The sequence below is a fragment of the Vanacampus margaritifer genome, chromosome 17 (genome assembly GCF_051991255.1).
Source record: "Vanacampus margaritifer isolate UIUO_Vmar chromosome 17, RoL_Vmar_1.0, whole genome shotgun sequence".
NCBI lineage: Eukaryota > Metazoa > Chordata > Actinopteri > Syngnathiformes > Syngnathidae > Vanacampus > Vanacampus margaritifer.
In genome coordinates, this window is record NC_135448.1 from 9,206,576 (window position 1) to 9,229,437 (window position 22,862).

Sequence of the window (22,862 nt, forward strand, 5' to 3'; positions counted from 1 at the left end):
TCCGAAAGCAGAATTTGTCGGCTGCATGACGTCACTCTCGGCGCGACTCGACAGGACGCACGGATTTATGACTGATTTACACATGAATGGATTGTCGGTCAATGTGCTACCAACAAGCAGTAATGACAATCCATTCATATGTAAGTCCGTGCCTGCTGTCGCACTGTCACAGTTCACCTGTTTTTTGGTCATGTGATGTTCGCAAGTTTAAGCTGCATTCGAGGATGGTCGAAAGTCGGACTTTTCCTCTTTTTTTTTTTAGAGAGAGAGCTCAGTATTGTTCATTAGGTAATGTTACCGATTCGACATGTCATCATCATTGCTCTCTCTCTTTATTTTTATTTTGTATGTGAGTGTGTGTGTGTGCATATGTGCGTGCGAGCGAGTGTGTGCTCCTTAATTCACTTTAAGGAACTTTTCCGACTTCAAACCAAGAAGTGTGTACGGGAACGCCCCCTTGAACTCGGAAATCCCATTTGCGAAGTCGGGGGGAAAAAGTACCGGTAACCCGGACTTCACCGACAGGCTACAGTGTGACATCGCTCTACAATGGCGACCCCTTTGGACACACAGACCATGAATGGTGAAACACAATTTACTCGAGTATACAACTAGATATCTTTCTTCATTCATAAATATTTGACATAACTTCACGTAACAACATACGTGACAGTATCCCGCTATCTCCCTGCATAAAATTATACGGTGAACCACTGAACTGTATGGAATGCTCATGAAATACGATTAAAACAATAAATGAAGCAAAAATTGCGAGAAGGTAAATTTGCGAGAAGTCAAAATGAGTTTTGAGGACCAACATAAAAAACAATTTATCACTATCCGCCATTTTGGTTGTTTACTTTCACCTCGAACCAACTCTGATATATCCGACTTCCGACTATCCTCGAATGCAACATTAAGCACTGTAATGTCATTTCAGTTGACGGTAAGAGGCAAAATGGCCACCCCCTGACAGATTTTGAGGGTTAATTCATATTTAAACAAACGTGATATTTTGCCATGTTTAGACTACTGGGGCACATAGAACATATTGTAAATAACTTCTTTTTTTTTAACTTGATTTCCTTTAACCATCAATTTTTTGTCTAAATAAAAACTCACCTTTTCAACCAATGATTTATTTATTTCTTTATTATGTCTAATCATCTTATTTAGATGTTGGTCCGACCCCCAACTTTGTGCATTGCTGGGCTATTATTACCCCTACGTTGTGTGTCCTTGTTTGGACCACGCCAACTTCTGAAATTGCCTTTCTTTTTTTACCTCAACTGTATGTTGCACAACAAGCTATGTATAACTGTGACAGAATCTCTCCGCAGACAAGCCATAATAATAGTGTCTTCAGTACGATTCGGAATTCTCCCGCACGAATATTTTCAGACCATCTCTGCGCCAAATGCCAGCTAATCGCCTCAGCAATTTAACCAGCAGTCTAGAGTTTCTGATCCTAGAATTAAAAGTTTGAAAGCCTCATTGCTCCAATGTTGGAAAAATACTTAAACTGGTAAGCCAAATGAAACGTGACTCTAGGATGGGAAGGCGGCGGGGCTGCATATAACCAGGGAATGTATTTTGGAGACTTCACAGTTTATTCATCACCGCGTCTGCCAGCGTAGCATTAAGTTCTCTCTTACAGTTTCCATCTTCTTGGTCATGTGTATGTGCTACTTTTGTCTTATGTGAAATATTAAGAGCATATTTGGAATGTTCACAAAACTGTTAATTTATTCTCAACAGTATATTGTTTATTTTATAGTGTTCCTCTTGTCAGCAATGCTTCCAGTACATGTACAGTATGTGGATTTTAGATTATTATTTTTTTGGGTTGTCCAATTAGATTTCATTTCAGCCAATCTAACCTGCCCAGAGCCTTCAGAAGCAACAGTGCTTCCCAAGTGTCCATTGTATTTTATAATTATATTCTATGTCTTAAAACACAGCAGTTGCGTACTTTTATGTTGCATTTTTGTCATAGTAATTTAATTGAGTTTGTGACTGCACTATAGTTGATTAGTTAGCATGTAAGCTGTTAGTTTAGCTTCTTTGACGAACTACTCTGGCTTCGTGTCTTCTGGATGCCCTGTGGCAACATGCTGCCTCTTACAGGTCAGTCTTGGTACTGCACCAGACTTCAGTTTTGGGACGGTACCTACGGTCACACTGCACGCTAATTTATGTTTAAAAAAAATAATTTATACGTTTATAGTTGTATTTTTGTCAAGAATGGCATTGTTACAAAAAAAATAAATCTTAAACTTAACAGTCTAAAAATTAGCATATGAATTATTAAACTTGATACATTTGGGAAAAAATACCAATATCACTGTTATTTTATTATTTTCTTGAAAAACACCAAAAATAAAAAGAATACACATAATCAGGGGGGAATCACAACAATGTGGCTTTCACATAAAAAAAAATGAAAATATGTTCATTGCCTACAAAATAAATAGTCTTTCTTTAAACACTATACAAAATGTTACTGGCTGGTGTAGAGTAACATGCAGGATGCTGGGGAATGTTTTGAGCGCAGTACACGCAACACAGCTGAAATATGACAACTGGGGAGAAAAAAAGGCATACAAAGTTCACAAAGTCTCTCATTTCTCTTGTGCGTCCACATGTCGTCTTTCTCAGGTGGAATATTCCTGCATAAGGAGGGAATAATAAAAGAGTCACATTCAAAATGGCAGAAATAAATCACAGGACTATTATTTGGGGTGATAAATCAAGACTTACAGCTCTCGGTTTCTTGTTCACTTTCATGTCGAACCTGCATTGACAATAAAGAGGTTTAGATATGAGGAGCGGTTAAATTCTCAGAGCAATGACAAAAAGCGGTGCCACTACTGTACCATGAGGGAGCCTAAAAACCAAACCAAAGCAAAAAAAACAGTCAACTTTGAGTGTTGGTTCTGCAGCCAGCCAATCATCTTACAACAACAGCACTGCTTTTAACAAGCGCACGCGGCGTGAGCTATCAGAAAAGAAGTGACGCCAGGCCAGAAACAAGCCATGGAGAGTAATGGATGCGGAGAGGCATTCAAAGACATGCAACACGACTCAAGAACTAGCAGGCTTCAACTCGACACACAGAAGACACGAGCTCGGGATGCGGTTATGAGCAGACAGGCTGTGCAGACCACAGGAGCAGGAAGTAAAATTCTGAACTTACTCAAAGTCATAATCAAACATGGCAGAAGGGCTGGGGGGAAGGAGTGGGAGGAGTCAGCGTTACAACAGGGGAAGGAAAAGATCAGCAGCTGTTAGTTCACCAACCAGTCTGAACCCCAACATTTACACAGGAGTGGCACATGTGTCGCCTCAGTGTGTTAGCAGGAGAGCCTGCTGGGTTAATGTGTAGTGAGAGCAGGAATGCCCGAAGATATGAAAAATAGGGGGTAGACAGCCACATTATCCTCACAAAATTTACACCTTGTATAACTGCTAAATCCATGTTTAGTACAATAAAGTAGGCCTAACATATTGTAACATAAAAAAGAGCACAAAAAAAGTAAATGGGCGAGTATCCGCGAATAACAGAGGACAGGTTATTAAAAATAAATAAATGAAAAGTCAATAAGTGAATTTCTAAATCTCAAATAGCTGGCGAAACACTGTAGTTACTGTAAAAGCTAACAGTTAGCCTAGCCTCTTTAGTACTCATTTTCCAGCAGCCTGGATGCCTCTGTGAAACAGTGCTGCCCCTTACAGGTCGCTTTTGGCATTACATCAGAAATCTGGTTTAGTGGCTTAGGCTCATTGTAATTGTTTTATTTTACCATTTCAAAAGAAAATAGATTTCTCAACGCCAAGATGTTTATTTAGAAATTCTCTGTAGTCTTGAATGCAGCCCAAGAATAAAAGTTTTAGTACAGTAGCTAAAGCTAACAAATGCAAGAAGAATCCTGCTTTGTCCATTTGGTTAACCCACTTTGCTTTTGTCTACAAAAAATGCCGAGTCAGAATACAATGTGTACAAATTCAAATAATTTGCGTCTACCTGTGCCTGTTTTTGTTCTTTCTCTTCTTGTGGCTTCCGTGATGGCTGCCAGACGAAGAGGAAGAGGCGGCTTTTTGGGGCTTCAGGTCCTGCAGGGTGGAGTCCACGTCCTCCGTGTCCTCCTGGCTGGGTTCGTTCTCTTGGTTCTGGAGGTCCGGAGAGGCGTCGCTTTCTGTACCGCTGCCCGCCTCACCTGACGAGAACACATGTCATCACGCGTGCTTTATGGCATTACAGCTTTCGGCCGCATGTCTCTTCGCTCACGTTTTTCGTTCATGTGATCGGGGATCCCGCCGAGTGCACACACCGCCTGTTGATGTAAAAAGAAACACTCGAATAAATTTCATATAATACATCAAATGGGCCACACAAAGCAAGAGGGACTTACTGCAACCGATGTGACTGATGACTTGCTGAATAGACGCTCCGCCTCCTTGAATTTTCGATTTCTTCTGTCAGTTTTACTGTTAGAGTTCCTGCGAGAACCATGATACAGGTGATTAATGTCTTAGTAGCTAAAGAAAACACAAATCCAGCCTTTGCACTTGCAACTTACTTTTGGTTGGTTAGGTATCTGTCCCATCCTCTGATGATGTTGCCATACATTTGAGTGTCTTCTAGGTAACTGCCTTCAAAGGCGTATATTTGTCGTTCCAAATTCACTAGCGTCTCCTACAACACCATTGGGAAGGAACATGATGACTTAGATTTATTTACATTCTTGAGCAGCCGATCTTGTTTTGACCATTTTGTATAAATAATGTTTTGATTTTGTTTTCACTTTGTGGCAGTTCCTTTATTAATGAGTGTATCCGTGTGAATAATACAACAGTAACAAATTAATTTCCATCACGGAATGAATAACATAGCAATATTTTTATTTGTATCATTGTAAAACAGCTGGTACAATACAAGACGTTCTCTTACTTGTGCTTATGCACATATTTATATGTTTAGTTTATATTAAAACGGTACTGCACAACTTGGCGTGTGATATTTGAATGTCCAGGTTTGATGACGTCATGATGCGAAAATCACGCGAGAACGCGATACGAACGCGGAACCCGGTGAAGCTGCTAGCGTGTTAGCCTACACAGGAAAATTAAACTGGTGCAGACAAATAGAACGTATTCAAGCGTCTTGCAATGACTGTAGGTGTAAAACGATAATGTTGAACATAATATATATAACACATAGTTAAATGATCTATATGTGCCAACATTTTAGCTCATGTAGCGGCGCGATACACGTAGCCGTTATTAGCCTAGCATTTAGCAAGGCCTATGCCAGCAGTGAACACCCAAGCTAAAATGTTATGATTAACATTTGAGTTTTGGGTTAAGCGAGACTCCGCGTGTTAAGATCTTTCAAGCCGCTTTTCCCCCTCGTATCTTAAGCATACCGCAAGCTCTTGTTTCCTCTTCACCAGTTCTGCAAGCTCCCGGCGGGTGTCCGGGATCTGCGGCGGAGTAGCCTTCGCGTGCATCGCCATGATGGATCGAGCAGTGTGGATCGTGGAGAAACAAAAAAGGTGGCGGGATAGCTTGCAGTGACGCCTAAAATGCGTCGCTGCAGCCGACAGGTGGTGCTAAAAGACCGCAGAAACAAGTTTGAATGACTCATTCGCCAATATATCACCATAGCAACAAGCTGTCGTAATTTTTCATAATACTTTTCACAAATATTAAAGAAAATTATTGGCCATGCAGAGAGGATCTTAAGTTTCCCCCCTCATTTTTATCACACTTTTCTTTTCTTTTTTTTTTTTTTTATCTTCCACGGAGCACCAGATACAGACGCGTACCCCGAAAATTGTCTGTGGGGTGGCCAAGATGACACAACACCTCAGTGAGGGGTGAAAACAAATATATACAGCCTGAAAAAATGTGAAGGACAAGAGCCGACATGGAGAAACTAATTAATTATTCATTTCCAGGTTCAGAAGTGTACAGCCCATCTATGAAAAGAAAAAAAACCCTGCTGTGAGTAAACCTAGCATAGTTGTGTTCTCAGTGTTTATTTATTTCATTATTTTTAACATATGTACACTGCCTCTTTGTGTTTCAAGGAAGATAAATTCAAAACTACCATTACCAAGCAAGCCAGGGTTGCTCAGTCGCCATTAGCATGTCACACCGGGCTGCAGCATTTGCATCAAAAACCAAGAGGATGCTGCAAAATTCACAAGATATTTCTGTTGAACATGCACAGGTAATTAAATATTAATAACAATGCTTGTAATGATTTATGATAGAGAAGATGGGATGCACAATAGTTTCCCCCCCTGGAGTCTTATGATAAGTTTCCATGCTTAAGAAACTGCTGACTTAAGTTGTATGGAAATGAGGTTGTCTCTGGGAAAAGGGTGCGCATTAATTTTAAATGACAGCCCTTTAATCCTTAATTACTCAATTGATGATATTTATGGGGTCCATAGTATGTAAAGAAGATTACAAGTCTAAAGATAAATATAAAAATAAGTATAAAGAAACAACAGTGCCTTCAATATTTAAGTTTTTTTTTAAATGCATTGCTATTCAATGTATTTTCCTCTCCAGCGTTGTATGAGTGACCAGCTACCAATTTCCATTAAAAAAAAGTTTACATTTATAAAATGTATTTTAATTATTTATTATTTTTTTTATGATATTTTTAACTTTAATCAATTTTTTAAAATACGTTTAAATTTTCTGTTTAAATATGCGTGTAAACAAATTGAGCCTGAGGTCTATTTGTATAATATTTGGGGAAATTTGCCTCTAAAGTTGCACAAACCTCGCACAACTGGCTCAGCAAGTAGCAATGATTTAATTAAAATTTGAGCTTGTTTTGAATCAAGTAGCTCCCAGATGAAGCCACAGTAGAGAAGTTATATGAAGACTACACAAGTTGGCACCCCAATACTTTATCTTATTTGAACTAATTTAAAAGATATTATGGAAGAATATTATTTAAAATATATCGCATGTAGCTATTAGATAGTTTATCCCGGAACAGATGATCTTTCCATTAACTCATTCACTGCCATTAATTCATAAAAAAAAATAAGAATATTAAAAATTAGGGGCAACAGGCGATTCATTTTTTTTATCGTAATTAATTGCATGACTTCACTAAGTTAGCTCACGATTAATCACACGTTTTATATCTGTTCTAAATGTACAATAAAAACATTCTAGGTTTTCATACTCTTGTTAAAAAAGTGGAAAAAAATGTTAAACTAATAGAAATAGTTCAAATGAATTTTTGACGTCTATAGCCGTCAATGGCAGTGAATGAGTTAATGACTTATCCATCTATTTTGTTTTATCATTTCCCTAATATTCCGATGCTCTGGTGCACTTCTGATATGTGGGCGGGTGTTGCTGCAATCCCAGCTGCTGCTGGTCCAGTCAGCGGTCCGCCACTGGAACAGCTGAGAGCTTGTGATGACATCAGAGTGCCAACTGCTCGAGGGCAGGCGGGCAGGCAGGACACAGCGTGACTCTCTATGTGTGCAATGTGACTGAGTGGGCATGAGGCTGGGACGGCGCTTCGTCCCCAGGGACAAATGGACACATCAGTCGTCCCCTTGATTAGGACGCTGGTAGAAATCTGGCTGAGATAGTGGCGATCGGTTTATTTATAACGCCTGCAATCTTCCCTCTGCAAAGACGAGAATGTGCCGTCATCTGTTCGCGAGATTTTTCAGATTTTTCTTCATAACAACTGCTTGACTCCCACACAGCAGCAGCTGTCGTTATATTCAGATTTGTGACCTCATCTTCGCGCTCTCTCAATATCTATAACTACCGATATATGATTTTTACAGGGAGAGGTTTTCATAACCAACCCTCTTTTGTCCAATGTGCGAAATGCGGCCCTCCCTCCAGTCAGAGCAGGATGCAGACGAAGCATAACCGCAGGCAATCTGGAGTTGGACGTTTTCTTTTTGTGTGGAGGAGGTGCAATTATACTTGCCTCTGTGGAATGATGGGAGTCTCTATGATCCACCCGCTTTTCGGTCTGGTGCAGACAAGTGTGGGCATGTACTTCCCTGGAAAGAAGAGTCACAGCAGAAACACTGTTTTTGTGCATGCGTTGTGTACATTTCAGGACGAGGTTAGAAGAGATCTAATCTTGTTGCAAGACTTACTCAAGGGGTCTAGGCAGTTGTTTCACCACTTTATGGACTTTTTTTTACCGAAGTGTTTGCCTATAATTCTGTTTGAGGCGACAACTATAGTCTGCGATGACTTTGATGCAAAATTCTGTTTTTAAATAATTTTATTTACATATAGGTACTAGATTTGTGTTTTTTTCGCCCACCATTTTCCCAACCCACTAAATTATTGTTCATGCTAAAAGATAAATAATAAAAAATAATATCAAGATTACTAAAAGGTTGCCGTAAAGAGGAACAAAAGTCGTACAATTCTAAGAGCCCCTAGAAAAAATAATATTTTCACTTTGCGGTGTTGAAGTGGTAAGGCTCAAAGTGATTATTATTTATTTATTTATTTTTCACAGGCCCCCATATCCCTGCCGGCATCTTTGAGTACAAACTCACAGTTGTTCCTGCCTGGCTTCTTGCGTCCTTAGGAATAGGTCAGACATCGGCAGACAGTATGTATGGTTCATCTCAACTTTAACGAGCTTGTTTTTTTGTTTTTGTTCTTGTTGTTTTTGTCATTCACTCCTGTGTCTCAAAATCACCGGAGAGAAAGTCCGACTTCGATGAGGTTATACACTTACACTTAAAATACAATTTAAAAATTCACTGCAACAAACTTCATTCAACAAAATATTTTCAGTTCTGCTGTTATGAAAAGTGGTTTTCCTGCATTTCACCCCCCCCCCCCCCAAAAAAAAAACTTTACAGAGCTAATTGACCCAACTTCAAGATATAAGTCAAAACAAATCAGCAAATTGTTTTGGAGCAAACAACTTGTCTGACATTGATTATATTTTATAGTTGCTCCAACTCAAATAACTGTTTTAGCCTCTGAAAAAAAAAAGTCTAAGATGTGTTTTTACAGCGTATTCTCGAAGCTGCAGGCCCGTCTCCCTCCTTTTTTGCAACACATGACCTGCAACAAAAGTTGAAAAAACAACCACACAAGATTACAGTGTGATCACTGTTATTGATTGCTTCTTTAATATTATACCCGATTTTAATTTAGAAAAATACATTTTAAAAAGTAAAGAAATGGTTTTAATGAAAGCTTTTTAAAAATTATTATTCTTCACATGAATTATGCAATTATTCATACCATGTGTTATTATGTACATCCATCAGTTTGATGAAAAAGGCCTGTGCATGTGCACATCACCTCATCCATAATTGATTTGAATGTTAAATGCGATGGTCAAAGAGCTTTAACATTTGTGTGAGTCTGGTTGGTCTATTTATAAAAGCGGGCACGCACACGATATAACTTGCTGTGTGTGTGTAAAAAAAAAAGCCATACATTTAAAAAAAATATTTGAGGCTGCACAATGGAATAGTGGTTAGCACATCTGCCTCACAGTTCTAAAGTTCATGGTTTGAATCTTGGATATGGCCTTGCTGTGTGGACTTTGTGAATGTTCTCTCTGTGCTGTAATACATTTATATTAATAGTTAATGAGATTGTCATCACAAATCATATGAATGGCATAGTACATAATGCCTTGCCACATTATGTTAATTGGAAATAAATGGCCTCTCAGTGGCATTCAATTAGTATCCATATTATCACAGCAGTTCAGGTTCTATTAGTTACTTTTAAGTATAAGTTAAATGTTGCCAGTGGGTTAGTAGTTACACAATTGTAACGTTACACACAGTTCACTTGGGCCCTAGCATTGTAATTACACAGACCTCACAAGTCACAGTCACCCTGTTTTTCAGCTGCTCGAAATCATCTGATGGGTCAAACCATTCCCTGACTTTAGAGAAGAAAACAGTCCTTTATGAAGCTTCAAGCTACATAAAACACACAGTGAGTAAAATGTTACCATTGATATTTCAACATACATTTCTGTACTCATATGAATGTATAGATAACAATTTAATTCGCTTGTCGTCCGAGCACATGGTAAAGTCCAGCTGAGCTTTCCGGCATGCGGTTTTCTCAAAAAGCAACGACGTAAAGTTAAGCTTAGCGGGCAAATACAATGACTGAAAACTAACATTTGCCTTCAGAATAAAATATATTCCAACTTCACCACCAGCTCCACTGAAAGTAGACCGATGAAGTATAATTGAGTAAGTAATATTAGGTGTTATATATGAACATTACTTCTCGATGCAGGTATTTGTTGCCATGAAGGGATTTGAAATAGTTTTATTTTGTGGAAATGCGCGACATGTTTCGAGTTTTATAGTGAACAGCCAAACCGGAAGTCTGTTGTGAATCAATTTAACTTGACCAATTTGCGGTGGCAGGACTGAGGCGTTTTATTCCCACTGTGGATTTTCCACAGAAGACACGTTACACTCGCTCAATGCCAATTAGTCATATATTAGAAAAACACTCGCGTCACTTTACATAGTTTAAAACATCGAACGACCATCGTCGTTTTCAGCGGGTATTCAACTACTTCTACTGTTTTTGCCGCTATTTTTTCCAATTCCGGTCGGATTTTTAGAAAGGGCGTGTTTGGCTGAATCTGGACCGGGAGTTGCAGCTCCTGCACTTGGGAGACTCGTGAGGAATGACAGCAACTGGAAAGTCACTGCAATCCGCCTGAATGGACGCAATGGATTATAAGGATCTTGGACATCATTTCGAGGAGAAGCTGACACTGACAGATAAATGTGAGTACACAACACCGCATCAAAATAGGTCATGCTGGGTTGTAAAATAAAAGAGCTGTGATCGTGCCATTATGAAACGGCTTATTTATCCGGCTTATCTTTAATATTATTGAAATGTCTTTTTTTTACGGTTTATGGACAATTGGAAACTCCTACTGGGTTTATTTGCAAATGTTGGCATGCCTGTGTTATTCCCTAACATCTCTACCAGGCAGATCAGAAGTAGAGCAATGGAAATACTGGTCTTCATTAGTCATGCAGACACATACTGTAGCACATATCACCCCCACCCCACCCAAAAGGAAACATCCCACTCATATATGAAGAGCCTATAAAGAGGCTTATATCCAAATTGCTCAGACTAACATCTCCCCTTGACCTGCACATCTTGATGGACGATGTCCCTCTCACCCCCCTTGCCTGTTTCCAGCAGACGTACATTACCTTGATCACCGTTGCTATGTTGCATCTTTAGTGGGGGGTGGGGGGTGTCAATGCATTGACTGGTGCGCAGAGGCACATCAGTTAGAAGAGAGGCCTCATTTGGGTGTTTTTAAAGGCCTTGAAGGGGTATAGAACTTCATTTGAGGTATTCTAGTTAATCATTTATGGGTGTGGTTGCTTTGGAATACACCCACCCAATTATTTTCGATACCGTTATGCCTGACAGGGTCACGGTGAGTGGGGGGCTGGAGCCGATCTCAGCCTACTCATAGTGAGAGGAGGGGTTCACCCTGCACTTATTAACAATAAATCATAGCATATGCATTCAGTACCCTCTCACCACTGCTTGTGTCTTCTTGTCGTGATTTATCTTGCCATTAAAGTCTTTACATTGGCAAAAGCAGGTAGTACCAATAACAACCTGACTGTTTTTCCCAAACAGACAGTTTGCCCAAATTATGAGTCGGGTTGGAATGGCCACTTCAGCCGGAGCACAGTGCACCAAGAATTTTGAAAATCGGATGATGGGATCCGGAGAAATTCCGATTTTCGTGTTGTGTGAGATCACCAAAAGAATATTTGTCCAAACAACACCAACAAATTCAAAGAAAATCCCTTTTTTTTTGTCTTCTACTGAGGGAGCACCCCTTCTCCGATTGGCTGAGACGTTTCAGTTAACTCTTTGACTGACAGACGTTTTCAGAAAAGGGATGCCGTGGGTGCCAGCCGATTTAAGCATTTTTGACTGATTTTTCAAGGTCCACAGAAAATTATGTGTTTGGACTATGGAAACACACATACTACCAAATGAAAGATTGGACTCTCATCTTTCATCAGAAAAAAAAGTTTGTTTCTACCTTATTCCGTTTTTCAGTAATCAACAATAGAAAATGGTTAGTTTCACCTCTGTTTTGAAACAAACGTCTTTTAACGTCTTTGGCACTCCTCCATAGGATTTTACTAAAGTTTTTTAACGTTTTTGGCAGTCAAAGAGTTAAAGTCTTTACATTGGCAAAAGCAGGTACTACCAATAACAACCTGACTGTTTCCCAAACAGACAGTTCGTCCAAAGTATGAGTCAGGTTGGAATGGCCAGTGCACCAAGAATTTTGAAATTCCGATTTTCGTGTTGTGTCAGATCACCAAAAGAATATTTGTCCAAACAACACCAACAAATTCAAAGAAAATCCCTTTTTTTTTGTCTTCTACTGAGGGAGCACCCCTTCTCCGATTGGCTGAGACCTTTCAGTTAAAAATATCCACCAATTAGTCGTAAAGGCCAAAATTCGGAGATGTCAATGAGTCAAATGGGTCAAAATGACCGTAATGTTACCCCAAAAAAGTAGCACGAGTAGAAAAATATTGGTGAGAAGAGGAATATAAGCAGTCCAGAATAGGTCATAGACTTTATTTGTTATGGGACATTTTAGAGGTATTTCAAGTGTTCATTCCATGTTTTTTTTTTTTAAGACAATTCCACAAAGATGGTCACTTGGCACATTGCTACTGCCATGTAACACAATGTGTTGATACGGATTCAAATCCACAGCCTTAATCTGGTGCCAACCACTCCCCCACTGTGTCGCTGTTACCTTCGAGTATTATACGTGCTAGAAAATAACGTGACCGCGAAGACGCTAATTGGTTTCCGGCCCTTCCACCGAGAGCTCCGGCATGCGACGCTATCAGGAATGCGACACACCGAAAAAGACAGGCGCGCTAGATAAACAGAAACATTCTTTGTCGATGTCTCCTCTGTCAGAGTCTCAGTCTTGTAAAAACAGCTAAAGGGAAGACAAAAGAAGAGGATCCCCGCCAGGCTTTGTTTGCTTTTTACAGCTTGGTGAAAGGGTATCATAATTCCAAAATGCTTGAAATCCTTGATATTAATCACGTGACCATTCTTTGTCAAATAAATTCAGAGTTACAGTTGCCGTGAATCCAAATTCTTCTTGTACGGACAAAAGCATGACCAAAGAACTTTGGACTGTTTTTGAAAAGGGTATCAGTTCCCTCCCCAAGCGGAAAAAAATTGGAGCGTGTGAGTGGCGCAGTTAGGAAAACTTTGGACTTGTGATTTGTGTCGTCTTCTGTGGCGTTGCCCCGCAGTCAATATCTCCGTTTTCAGTAAAACACGTCAGAGTGCAAAGAATCACGAGACGTCGACTCACTCCCTTTTGTCCAGATTGCTCCCGAGCAATGTTGACGTAATGTTCTTGGCTCGCAGTCAGGATCACTGCCGGTCTGGAAATACAGCCTCAAAACCTTGCAACACCAGCTGACATTAGCCCCCAGGATTATTTGTTTACTTTGGAGTACAAAGTATCAGGCAATGGTGTCATTTCCGTAGGAAATTTGTCATCCCGCGACACTTTAGCCCCATATGTCAGTGACTAACTGCAATTTTCTGCTTTAAAATAGCTGGCATTGCATTTTTTGTCAATGAAGCTCCACATTTATCTAGTTTAGTATGTCGCCTTATCCGCCATCAGATTTAATTTATTTTCTGTCATTAATGACATCAGTTGTTCGCGTATTGTAACATAATGTTTATCGGCGAATGCTTGCACGAGCAACTCAACGATAAACGCTGTTTGTGTGACGCGCCGCTGATTTAATTTTAGCATTATAAAGGTCAATCACCATACTAATCATCGATCCATCCATTTTGTTTTCCTGTTATCATTAGCATGGCAGCTCACATTACATAGTGTCTATCAATGCTAACTAACTAGTTGTTGCTAGCTAGTAGTTAATGAAGCACTTAAATTTATATAGAAATCCAGTGCTTTATTAAAGAGGTCACTGACTTTTGATATTTGACCATATATTTACCTTGAATACACATGAAAAGGGCTAAGTAGCTAGTAGGGGTGTTAGAAAAAATCGATTCGTCAATATATCGCGATATTACTGCGCGCAATTCTCGAATCGATTCGATATGCAGCCGAATCGATTTTTAAACATACATTTTTTATGGGAATATTCAACAAAACATCTTACTTAGGGTTAGGATTCACACATTAAGTATGGAAGAATGTTATATTAATGGAACATTAAGCCTTAATATTTTATTTCAGTGCTGTTCAGACATGAAACAGACTGCAACCTGTTTGGTAAATGCAGTGGCTCAGTTTTAAGCCTGAATTTTCAGATAAATAAATACATTTTCATACAAATCTTACAGTGTACATTTACAAGTTTACTGATTAGTATTTTCTAAATTTGAGCGATCCGCAATAATCAATTTATAGATTCGCATCGGGATTAATCGGTATTGAATCGAATTGTGACCTATGAATCGCGATATGAATCGAATCGCCAGGTACTAGGAAATTCACACCCCTACTAGCTAGCTAGCTAGCTAGCTGTTTTAGCAATTAGCAAGCAATACCACATGTGACCTTGTCTTTTGCCAATGTGAAATCAGTTACTTACTGGTTTATGCCTTCTTAATGCTTTTACATAATTTTAGCTTTGAAAAAAAAAAAACAGTTTGAACAAAAGTAAGGTATTTTCAACTTGTCATGCTAGCATTCATTAGGTTGTCAATAGTAGCTCTACGAGCTCACCAAATATTATTTATTTCGGTGAAATGCTTCCTTTGTGGACTGACTTCTCTTCATTTGTATTGGGAAACAAATGTCGCAATTATGTGACAATACAAAAATCACACTCAGGATTGCATCTTCTGTGCGCAGAATTTTGGATACTACAACAAACCGATAAAGACAAACCCTGATAAGATAGAATATACAGTTTTGCCAAGCGGGTGTAGATTTCTTTAATGCATGTGAACTGGAGGGCAAAGTATTTTTTTGGGGTGGGTTAGAAAAGAGAATGACTATGAAACTGGAAACTTTAAAGCTGGTGTTTGGGAGGGAAGACGTAGAAAAAGAGGAGACCAGAGCTCTTCTCCGTGCACGCTCCACGTCAGCGTCAGCAAAGCCGAGAGCAGATGTTATAAATCTCAGCCGACGCCTGCACAGGAAAAGGAGAGGAAGGCCTCCATTCTGCTGCACAGTATAAGGAGGGAGAATGAAAGAGCTTCCTGAGGGCTTATGCGTAGATTACTCATGTTTCCCTCCTTATTACCTTTTGGTGGTTTAAAAAAAAAAAAAAAAGAACTACCATTGATGTTATTAATCTTGCTTTGGGGGATTTTTAGGCCCAAATAGACCTGTCGCATCACACTGGAAAGATTAGCTATTAAATTCTTATTTTCAGGAATCGAGATGCGACCAATACGCTTCGCAAATGCGACCAACTTTTTTAGTGTCCGCTGATAAAAATGTCATCCATTTAAAGTTCACCTTGACCTCGAGGTAATTGGTTTTTAGTCCCAGCTGTATCTCGCCAGCCGGTCTCCGTGGTTCTCCGACTACGCTGGGGTGTTTGTGTTGATGCACTGCTCGAACCTCAGGGGAATCGCTAACAGATGCGGCACCACTCTCGGCTCTGGCCTTGAGTGTGTGTGTGTGCGTGTGCGTGCTGCACTAGCAACCCCGGTTGTCCACTTCGCAACCACTCGCACGTCATCAAGCAGGCATCAATTCTGCCGCCGCATCCGCAGATTTCTAATATTAGAATGTAGAATACGAACCGATCACAGACAACAACAACGAGGCACGCGCAATGGTCAGTTGCTGTAAACATGTCGCGTTTGCACCACGGATTAATATCGTGCTTTTCTGCTTCCTTTATGACTATTTTGAGCTCAGTGAAAACGCAGCTTCTCCTGCTGCACCAGTAAAATTGATTACATCTGCAGTCTCCCGCGATGACGCTTGCGCTACCTCCTCCTTAGTAAGCGAACGCCACCTCAAAACATCTCAATACCGTCAGATTGGTCTTTCACCTTGACGACTTTGAATCTCTTTCATGTACCTGTTTTTTGTATTATTATTTTTTTTGTATTTTTTTTTCCCTGGAGAGCTCAGTATTGTTCATTCGGTAACTTTACCGATTTGACATGTCATCATCATTGCTCTCCTTTTTTTTTTTTTTTGGGTATGTGTGTGTGTGTGTGCATTCATTAGTTCACCTAAAACCGATTAAAAAATCCCATACCGTTCACCTAAACCGAACACTTCCAGCCAGAGTCGTGAGGCCGTCAGGAGACCCGAGGAAGGACCAAAGAAAAGAAAGGAAAGTGTTTTTTGTATTTCTAATGATAAACACTGCAAAGAAAATCTTACTTGTCCTGCTTATCATAGAGTGTGTTTTGACATACTTTCTACAAGAGCCGTGGCCAAGATGGAAAAAGTGAGACAGAGATTTTAGTCCGTCGCTTCACCTTTGACAACACACTTGCCGGGGCCAACATTAGTCAGTACCGTGGAGCTATGCCCTACTTTAGGAATCGGAAACAAGAATGCTGGGAGGGAGCAGGTCAGCTGTGGTTACTATGCTGACTCCTGTGTTGACTTGACTTAAGTTTCCGACACAAACGTGACTTGCACGTCTTTATCCTCGTCTTGCTGAGTTTCCATCAGATTTATGGTTGAAGAAGGAAAATAAAGTAAATTGACCCCTATAGCTATACGCAACAATTAGGAAGGATAATCACTATTTGACAAGTTAGGGTGGCCATCTCCCAATGCAAAGGTTGTGGGATTCATCCGTGACCATGTTGAGTGTCCCTTGAGCAAGACACTGAACCCTCAATTTGCTCCCAGCGGGTCCTGGCAGCGAGCGCCCGAATATACCGAATATATTTTGAGGTACGGTGAACCCCCATTTATTGCGGCACTGTGGTCCAGATGTTTGCTTTGAGAAAAATAATGCAATATAGAGGGACCATATTTAACCCCTGGGCGTTATTATAGTTTGACTAAATTCTTGTAATTTTTGCCAAAATCTGTCATTTCCTTTGAACTGTGATAACTTAGTAATTTATGAATATTTTTGACACTTTCAACCGCTCAAAATGTTCACTGGCATCAGACCTATCTATACATATATAGTTAAAAAAAAAGACGTTTTTTTTTAATGCCCTCTATGGACAATAATAGCAGTATTATGCTAACAGCAAAATTAACTATGCTGTATATATATATATATATATATATATATGTAAAATAAAGGTCTAATTTGAATATTTCATATGAAATAGTTAGAGGCTCAAACAAGTCCATAAGTCATAACAGTAGAATTTTTTTATGCATGCATTTTTTATTCATTTATTAGCCTATGGCGCCACCTAGTGGATTTTTGTGTTAACGCTCTCAACACACAAATTCCTCTATTTTCATGTTTATGACTCGTCAAAGAAGCGATTGCATCAGTAATCACGGAAAATGCATTATAACACATCAGGTTTACAGCATATCAAAAACTGTGATTTATAACGGGAGTCAATGAGCCAAAATCGGGCATTATTACAACAACGTCGTGTGAATCTCTCCCTCCTGTTTGGTAATAATTATAAATTACAGCATGGCGCCAATTTGAACTTCTACATTTTTAAACAATCCTGGTAAAATGTCAGGTCCCTAGTTTATTTTTTTCAAATGCTTTTTCTTTGATGAAAAACAGAAAAACAGAAAAAAGCCAGAAAATGGACAAATAACGCCCAGGGGTTAAAATGAAAAATTTCAAAAATATATTAAAACACACTTAAATGTTTTAAGACGCACTTGTTTTTCCTTAATAGTATTATTATTAGGGGTGTGAATTGCCTAGTATATGGCGATTCGATCCGTATCACGATTCATAGGTCACGATTCGATTCAATACCGATTAATCCCGACACAAATCGATTATTGTAAAAAAAAAATACTGAGATTTAGAAAATACTAATCATTAAACGTGTACATGTACACTGTAAGATTTGTATGAAAATGTATTTATTTATCCGAAACTTCAGGCTTATAACTGATCCACTGTATTTAACAAACAGGTTGCAATCTGTTTCATGTTTGAACAGCATTTAAATAAAAATATTAAGGCTTAATGTTCCATTAATATAACACTCTTCCATGCTTAAAATGTGAACCCCAAACCTAATAAGACGTTGAATATTTCCCTCAAAAATGTATATTTAAATATCGATTCGGCTGCATATCGAATCGATCCGATAATTGTGCTCTGTAATATCGCGATATATTGCTGAATCGATTTTTTTTAACACCCCTAATTATAAGTATTAATATGAGTTGAATAAGTATTCCTTAGTTGTCACTCTCATTTGAACTTTACTATCAAACTGACAGATAAAACAAAAGGAAAGCATCTACTTAACAAACAAAGCAGCAACACATACAAGAAAATAGAATTAAAATTTCTATTGTGCTTTCACAGCATAGCATAGCATAGCATAGCATAGCATAGCATAGCAGTGTGTCATATATTGTCGTAACTACCCCAATTCTCCTGAAGATCCACAGATTTTCTGTGTAATCGTTATAAGATAAGGTTATTTTGTCTTCAAGGCTTTGTGAAGACTTGTTATGATTTTTGTTTTCACAAAACAGGCATTCCATGTTTTGACTTCATCTATGCCCCATTTTAAGCTTAAAGAAAAAGATGACTTGCGCATCTGTCTTTATTTGCATCATGCTCTTGCTCACCATAGCTACATTGTGGACACGATGAGGTCATCATGAGGTCATGGCCGAGGAAATGATGCTCCTGGACTTCAGGCTGGGTCCCAGAGCTATTTTCTCCGCCTTTTAAAAGTTTTTTTTTTTATCTGCTGTTAAAGTGAAAAAGCTTCTTGTTGATCTTCTTTTAGTATCTACCTCCAAGTGGAGAAAAGTGAAGCAGGAAAATATGAATAATGAATGATTCATCTATGATGAACGCCTTGTCTGCGTTACAGCTTTGTGACTGGGTAACCCACTTCTTTGTTTTGAAGCATCTGGAGACGTCTCTTCCTCTTCCTCTTCCAGGGTCTGTTTTGACTCTCACAAGTGCTGCTGTCGTATGGACGGACACCTCATGATGCACTTTTTCATACACACAAGCTTATCTTGCTCGCTTGCTGTCGGGCCGGTCAACTCTCAGGCTGCAACCAGACGGTGAAAGGGGTTTGATTTGTTGCATTTTCCACAGTGCGCACTTCATTTCGAACTCAATGACCTTCTGTTTGTTCTGCTGTTAATTGTCGCGAGCCACAGATTGGAAAATGTCTACTAATTGATATAGAATGGAATATGCGGGGAATGTCGCACACTCAGTCTCCTCATTGTTGTTGCTGTCAACAACTCAGGAATGTTCTTCCTCTTTTTCTCCCCCCGGGCGTGGACTTGTTGCCTGTGAGCATTTCCGTGTTTTTAATACACGCAGGAAGTGCTGTCAGGACACGCAAATGACATGTAGCACTCAAACACATACAGTAAGTTTAACCCTGGAGAACCCACGGGGTCAAATTTGGCCCCTATAAATTCTGCTACTTAAATAACAAAGACCTTTTTTTTTCCCCAGCAGTGATTTTGTCCCTGTGTTCTTGTTTCCATTGGCCAAAGTGTGTTTGTACATTCAAAATCCAGTTCTAAAACGCAACAAATAAAACAAAAAATATATATTGGTCAATGTAGCTGTGTATTTGATTGATTATTTTCTTAAATTCTAAATAGTTTACTGACCGTTTTTGTCATTCAGATTTTTCGAAATGATACCCCTAAATCCCAAAGGGTCAAATTTCGCCCTAATCCTAAATTAGCGAATAAAGGGTTAAAATTGAAAAAACATATATTTTGGTGTTCAGTGAACTTATAGCAGTCATTTAATGTATAATTCATAATTTTCCAAAGAAGAAAAGGGTTCTCCGGGATTAAATGTATATATCTGGGTGTGTGTCCTGAATTATATAGTACACAAAATTATGTCCTTATTTTTTAAGTAGGCGGGCTTACCAAATAGTTGCATGCTAGTCAGACATAACCACAAGACATACTGCTTGTATATGTGTGGAAGTCGCGTTGTGGATGCCTGAGATTCCTGAGGTGGCCTGACCCAAATCCAACAACACACTCCACTCATTACAAAGACACGCTCATGTCCAGAACTCCTACATGGAGTTTGACCCGCTTCACACAGCACAGGGGTGGTGGTGGTGGTGGTGGTGGTGGGGGATTTCAGTAACCCCACCTGTTAATTAAATGGACCATTCAGTTTTATGAATGAAAATTATTTTTGCATCTTTCTTTTTCTAAATATGCACAGGAAACCATATCTGACTACAAAGTCATAATTAAATGGCTAATCAATCTATTTGGTCGTTCACTTAGAAGAATGAGGGGAAGGAGCACACTCAACTCACACTTATTTAAAAAATTTTTTTTTTATTATTATTATTATTATTATTTTTTAATTTTTTTTCCTGGAGAGCTCAGTATTGTTCATTCGGTAATTTTACCGATTTGACATGTCATCATTGCTCTCTCTCTCTTTTTTTTTTTTTGCACGTGCGAGTGTGTGTGTATATTGTGTGTCACACTTATTGACACCGTCCTTGAGTAGCAAGCTGAACTGATCCTAAGTCGGGCAAGTGAATCATTACACCAGATTTAGAATCAATAAAATGATGTGTTTTTTTAAATCTATTAAGGACCCAATAAAAGCTGACCTGGAATCTGTTTTATAGTTTAAAGTGGAAGTCAACCTTGATGTTAATTTTGTCAACGAAAACTAACCAAAAATAATTTTGTCAACGCACATTTTTCACCAGACTAAACCTAGACTAGACTAGAGTAAAACCCTCAATAATAAAAAAAATAATAACTGGCACTAAATCAGTATGCATTTTCGTCAACTAACGAAGACGGGACGAAAATGGACTTGACTTAATAAAAACTGGACTAAAATTTAAGGACATTTTAGTTCATGAACAAAAACGAGATAAATTATATAATTTTGTAAAATCTTCTCTCTACTAATCTGTCACTGTGACCCCATTTTAAATCTGCAGCTAGCAAGTGCAACATTCACAAACACATGGGACAGACAAGAGGTAGATTCACGGTGAAAGGTTAAAAAAAGAAAAGAAAAGAAAATTAGAGTTATAACGTAACAATCCAACGACTATAACGTTCCAACAATAAGGTTAATCCGACCGCTAACTAATGCTGGCTAACTTACTAGCTCGTAGCATGTAGCCTTCCATAGTAGTAGCCACTTGTTGATATACCATGATTGTGTGTCAAGTATTTTATGTGAACTAGTTTTAGATCCGATATGTTCAACATAATCTGCTGACAAAAAAATATAAAATGATTGTCCTGTCCTGTCCACAATTTTTGTTGACTAAAACTAGATGAATAAAATTATGTTTTCTTGGACTAAAATACAGACTAAAATGCTAGATTTATAGTTGACTAAAAATAGACTAAATAAAAACAGAATGAGGTTGACTAACTATGATAAAAACTAACAAGTGTGATTCAAACTGGACTAAAACTGAGACTAAATTTAAAAATGGCGATTTAAAATTAACACTAGTCCACCTTAAACATTTCTTGACAATAATATGTTTATGTGACCTCACTAGTCTAAACATGACATTCTGATTAATATTACATTTGTGGAATATGAGTTATGAAGCAAAATCCAGCCTTTTTTATCCATCTCAGGGGGCGGCCATTTTGCCACTCTCTGTCGACTCACTGAAGATGACATCGATGTTGCGACCAATCGCAGCTCACCTGTTTGCTGAAGCTGTGCTGTGATTGGTTGTTACCTGAGCAACATTGATGTCATTTTCAGTCAACAATATTTAATTTTATCCCACTAACGTAATATTAACCAGAGTACCATATTTAGATTAGTGGGGCTGCATAGAACATATTATTGTCAAAAAAATGTTTGTGTTTAAATCTCTTTGAGTTAATTTGTCGTGTAGAGTAGACGAGAGTGAGTCTTCCTATAACATGATCCGTCTGGGCTAGCTGTGATTCTCGTCATCTGTGGCTTCAGTTTAATGTGGATAGCCAGCCCTTGTTTCCATGCTCTGTTTTTTGTTTGCAGTTGCGCAGGCCAGGCTCAAACAAACTTTCAGGAAGTGCGTCCTGCCACACGCAGTGCCGCAGTCGGCCCGCCTCTGCCGAGTTGTCTCCCAAGGTGCCTCAGCAGACGCCCGCCCCTTTTATGGCCGACATTCTCAGTATGGTAGCCGTCGCTATTTATAAACGGCAAGTCCGTCACAGTGGCACAGAAACCTGAGATGGCAGCGAGGTTCGAGGAGGCAGTGGGCATCGGGTGTGTTGAGTTTGTGATTCTCAAGTCACGAGGGCTTGATCACACGTGATCCCATCCGCTTGATGACGAGGGGCGAAAAACAACAATATTTTTCATAGTTTAACATTTTTAGTGTTTTTTTTAAATAGATATTGTGATAGCTAAAAATGACTTAAGCAAATACGCTATTCTATTAACTTAATATAAACCTCAGACGATTGCATTTGATCGATTGTGTGATAATACTAGCAATTTCACTTGTAGGTGACAACGTAAGTGACTAGTGAAGAGTTTTGAAAGAGGGAAAACGTGTTTTTTGTTTTATAACGCGGCTATCTCTCATGTAGTGCTTACAGACAACAAAACAACACCCGTAATGTGCTGGTAGCAACTGGACAAGTTTCTTGCAGCCTCGCCCTGTCATGTGATGGACGG

General features: G+C 39.0%; 2 protein-coding genes and 1 long non-coding RNA gene across 9 annotated transcripts in view; 2 read left to right on the top strand and 1 right to left on the bottom strand.

Moving 5' to 3' along the window:
- Positions 1-2,333: 2,333 nt before the first annotated feature.
- meaf6 (MYST/Esa1-associated factor 6) lies at positions 2,334-5,595 on the bottom strand. 2 transcript variants are annotated; one of them, XM_077547735.1, is made up of 8 exons: positions 5,427-5,595; positions 4,581-4,696; positions 4,413-4,500; positions 4,289-4,334; positions 4,025-4,217; positions 3,197-3,226; positions 2,761-2,794; positions 2,334-2,669 (listed from the first exon to the last, which is right to left on the bottom strand). In XM_077547735.1, the coding sequence occupies exons 1-8, from the start codon at positions 5,514-5,516 to the stop codon at positions 2,655-2,657; spliced, it is 612 nt and encodes a 203-aa protein (XP_077403861.1). In that variant the 5' UTR covers positions 5,517-5,595; the 3' UTR covers positions 2,334-2,654. The 2 variants fall into 2 exon arrangements, with proteins under 2 accessions (XP_077403861.1, XP_077403862.1); XM_077547736.1 differs by lacking the exon at positions 3,197-3,226.
- LOC144036837 (uncharacterized) lies at positions 5,084-9,985 on the top strand. Its single transcript, XR_013288734.1, has 4 exons — positions 5,084-6,006; positions 6,093-6,235; positions 8,534-8,629; positions 9,897-9,985. It is a non-coding gene; the product is annotated as an uncharacterized LOC144036837 (long non-coding RNA).
- A 454-nt stretch (positions 9,986-10,439) lies between these two features.
- LOC144037256 (uncharacterized) overlaps positions 10,440-22,862 on the top strand; it is a 35,226-nt gene continuing 22,803 nt past the window's right edge. For 5 of the 6 annotated variants that reach the window (XM_077548592.1, XM_077548595.1, XM_077548599.1 and 2 more), the window contains exon 1: positions 10,440-10,805. In XM_077548592.1, the coding sequence (XP_077404718.1) occupies positions 10,739-10,805 (67 nt within the window). In that variant the 5' untranslated portion in view covers positions 10,440-10,738. The remainder of the gene's footprint in view (positions 10,806-22,862) is intronic. The other variant, XM_077548597.1, reaches the window with a different exon arrangement.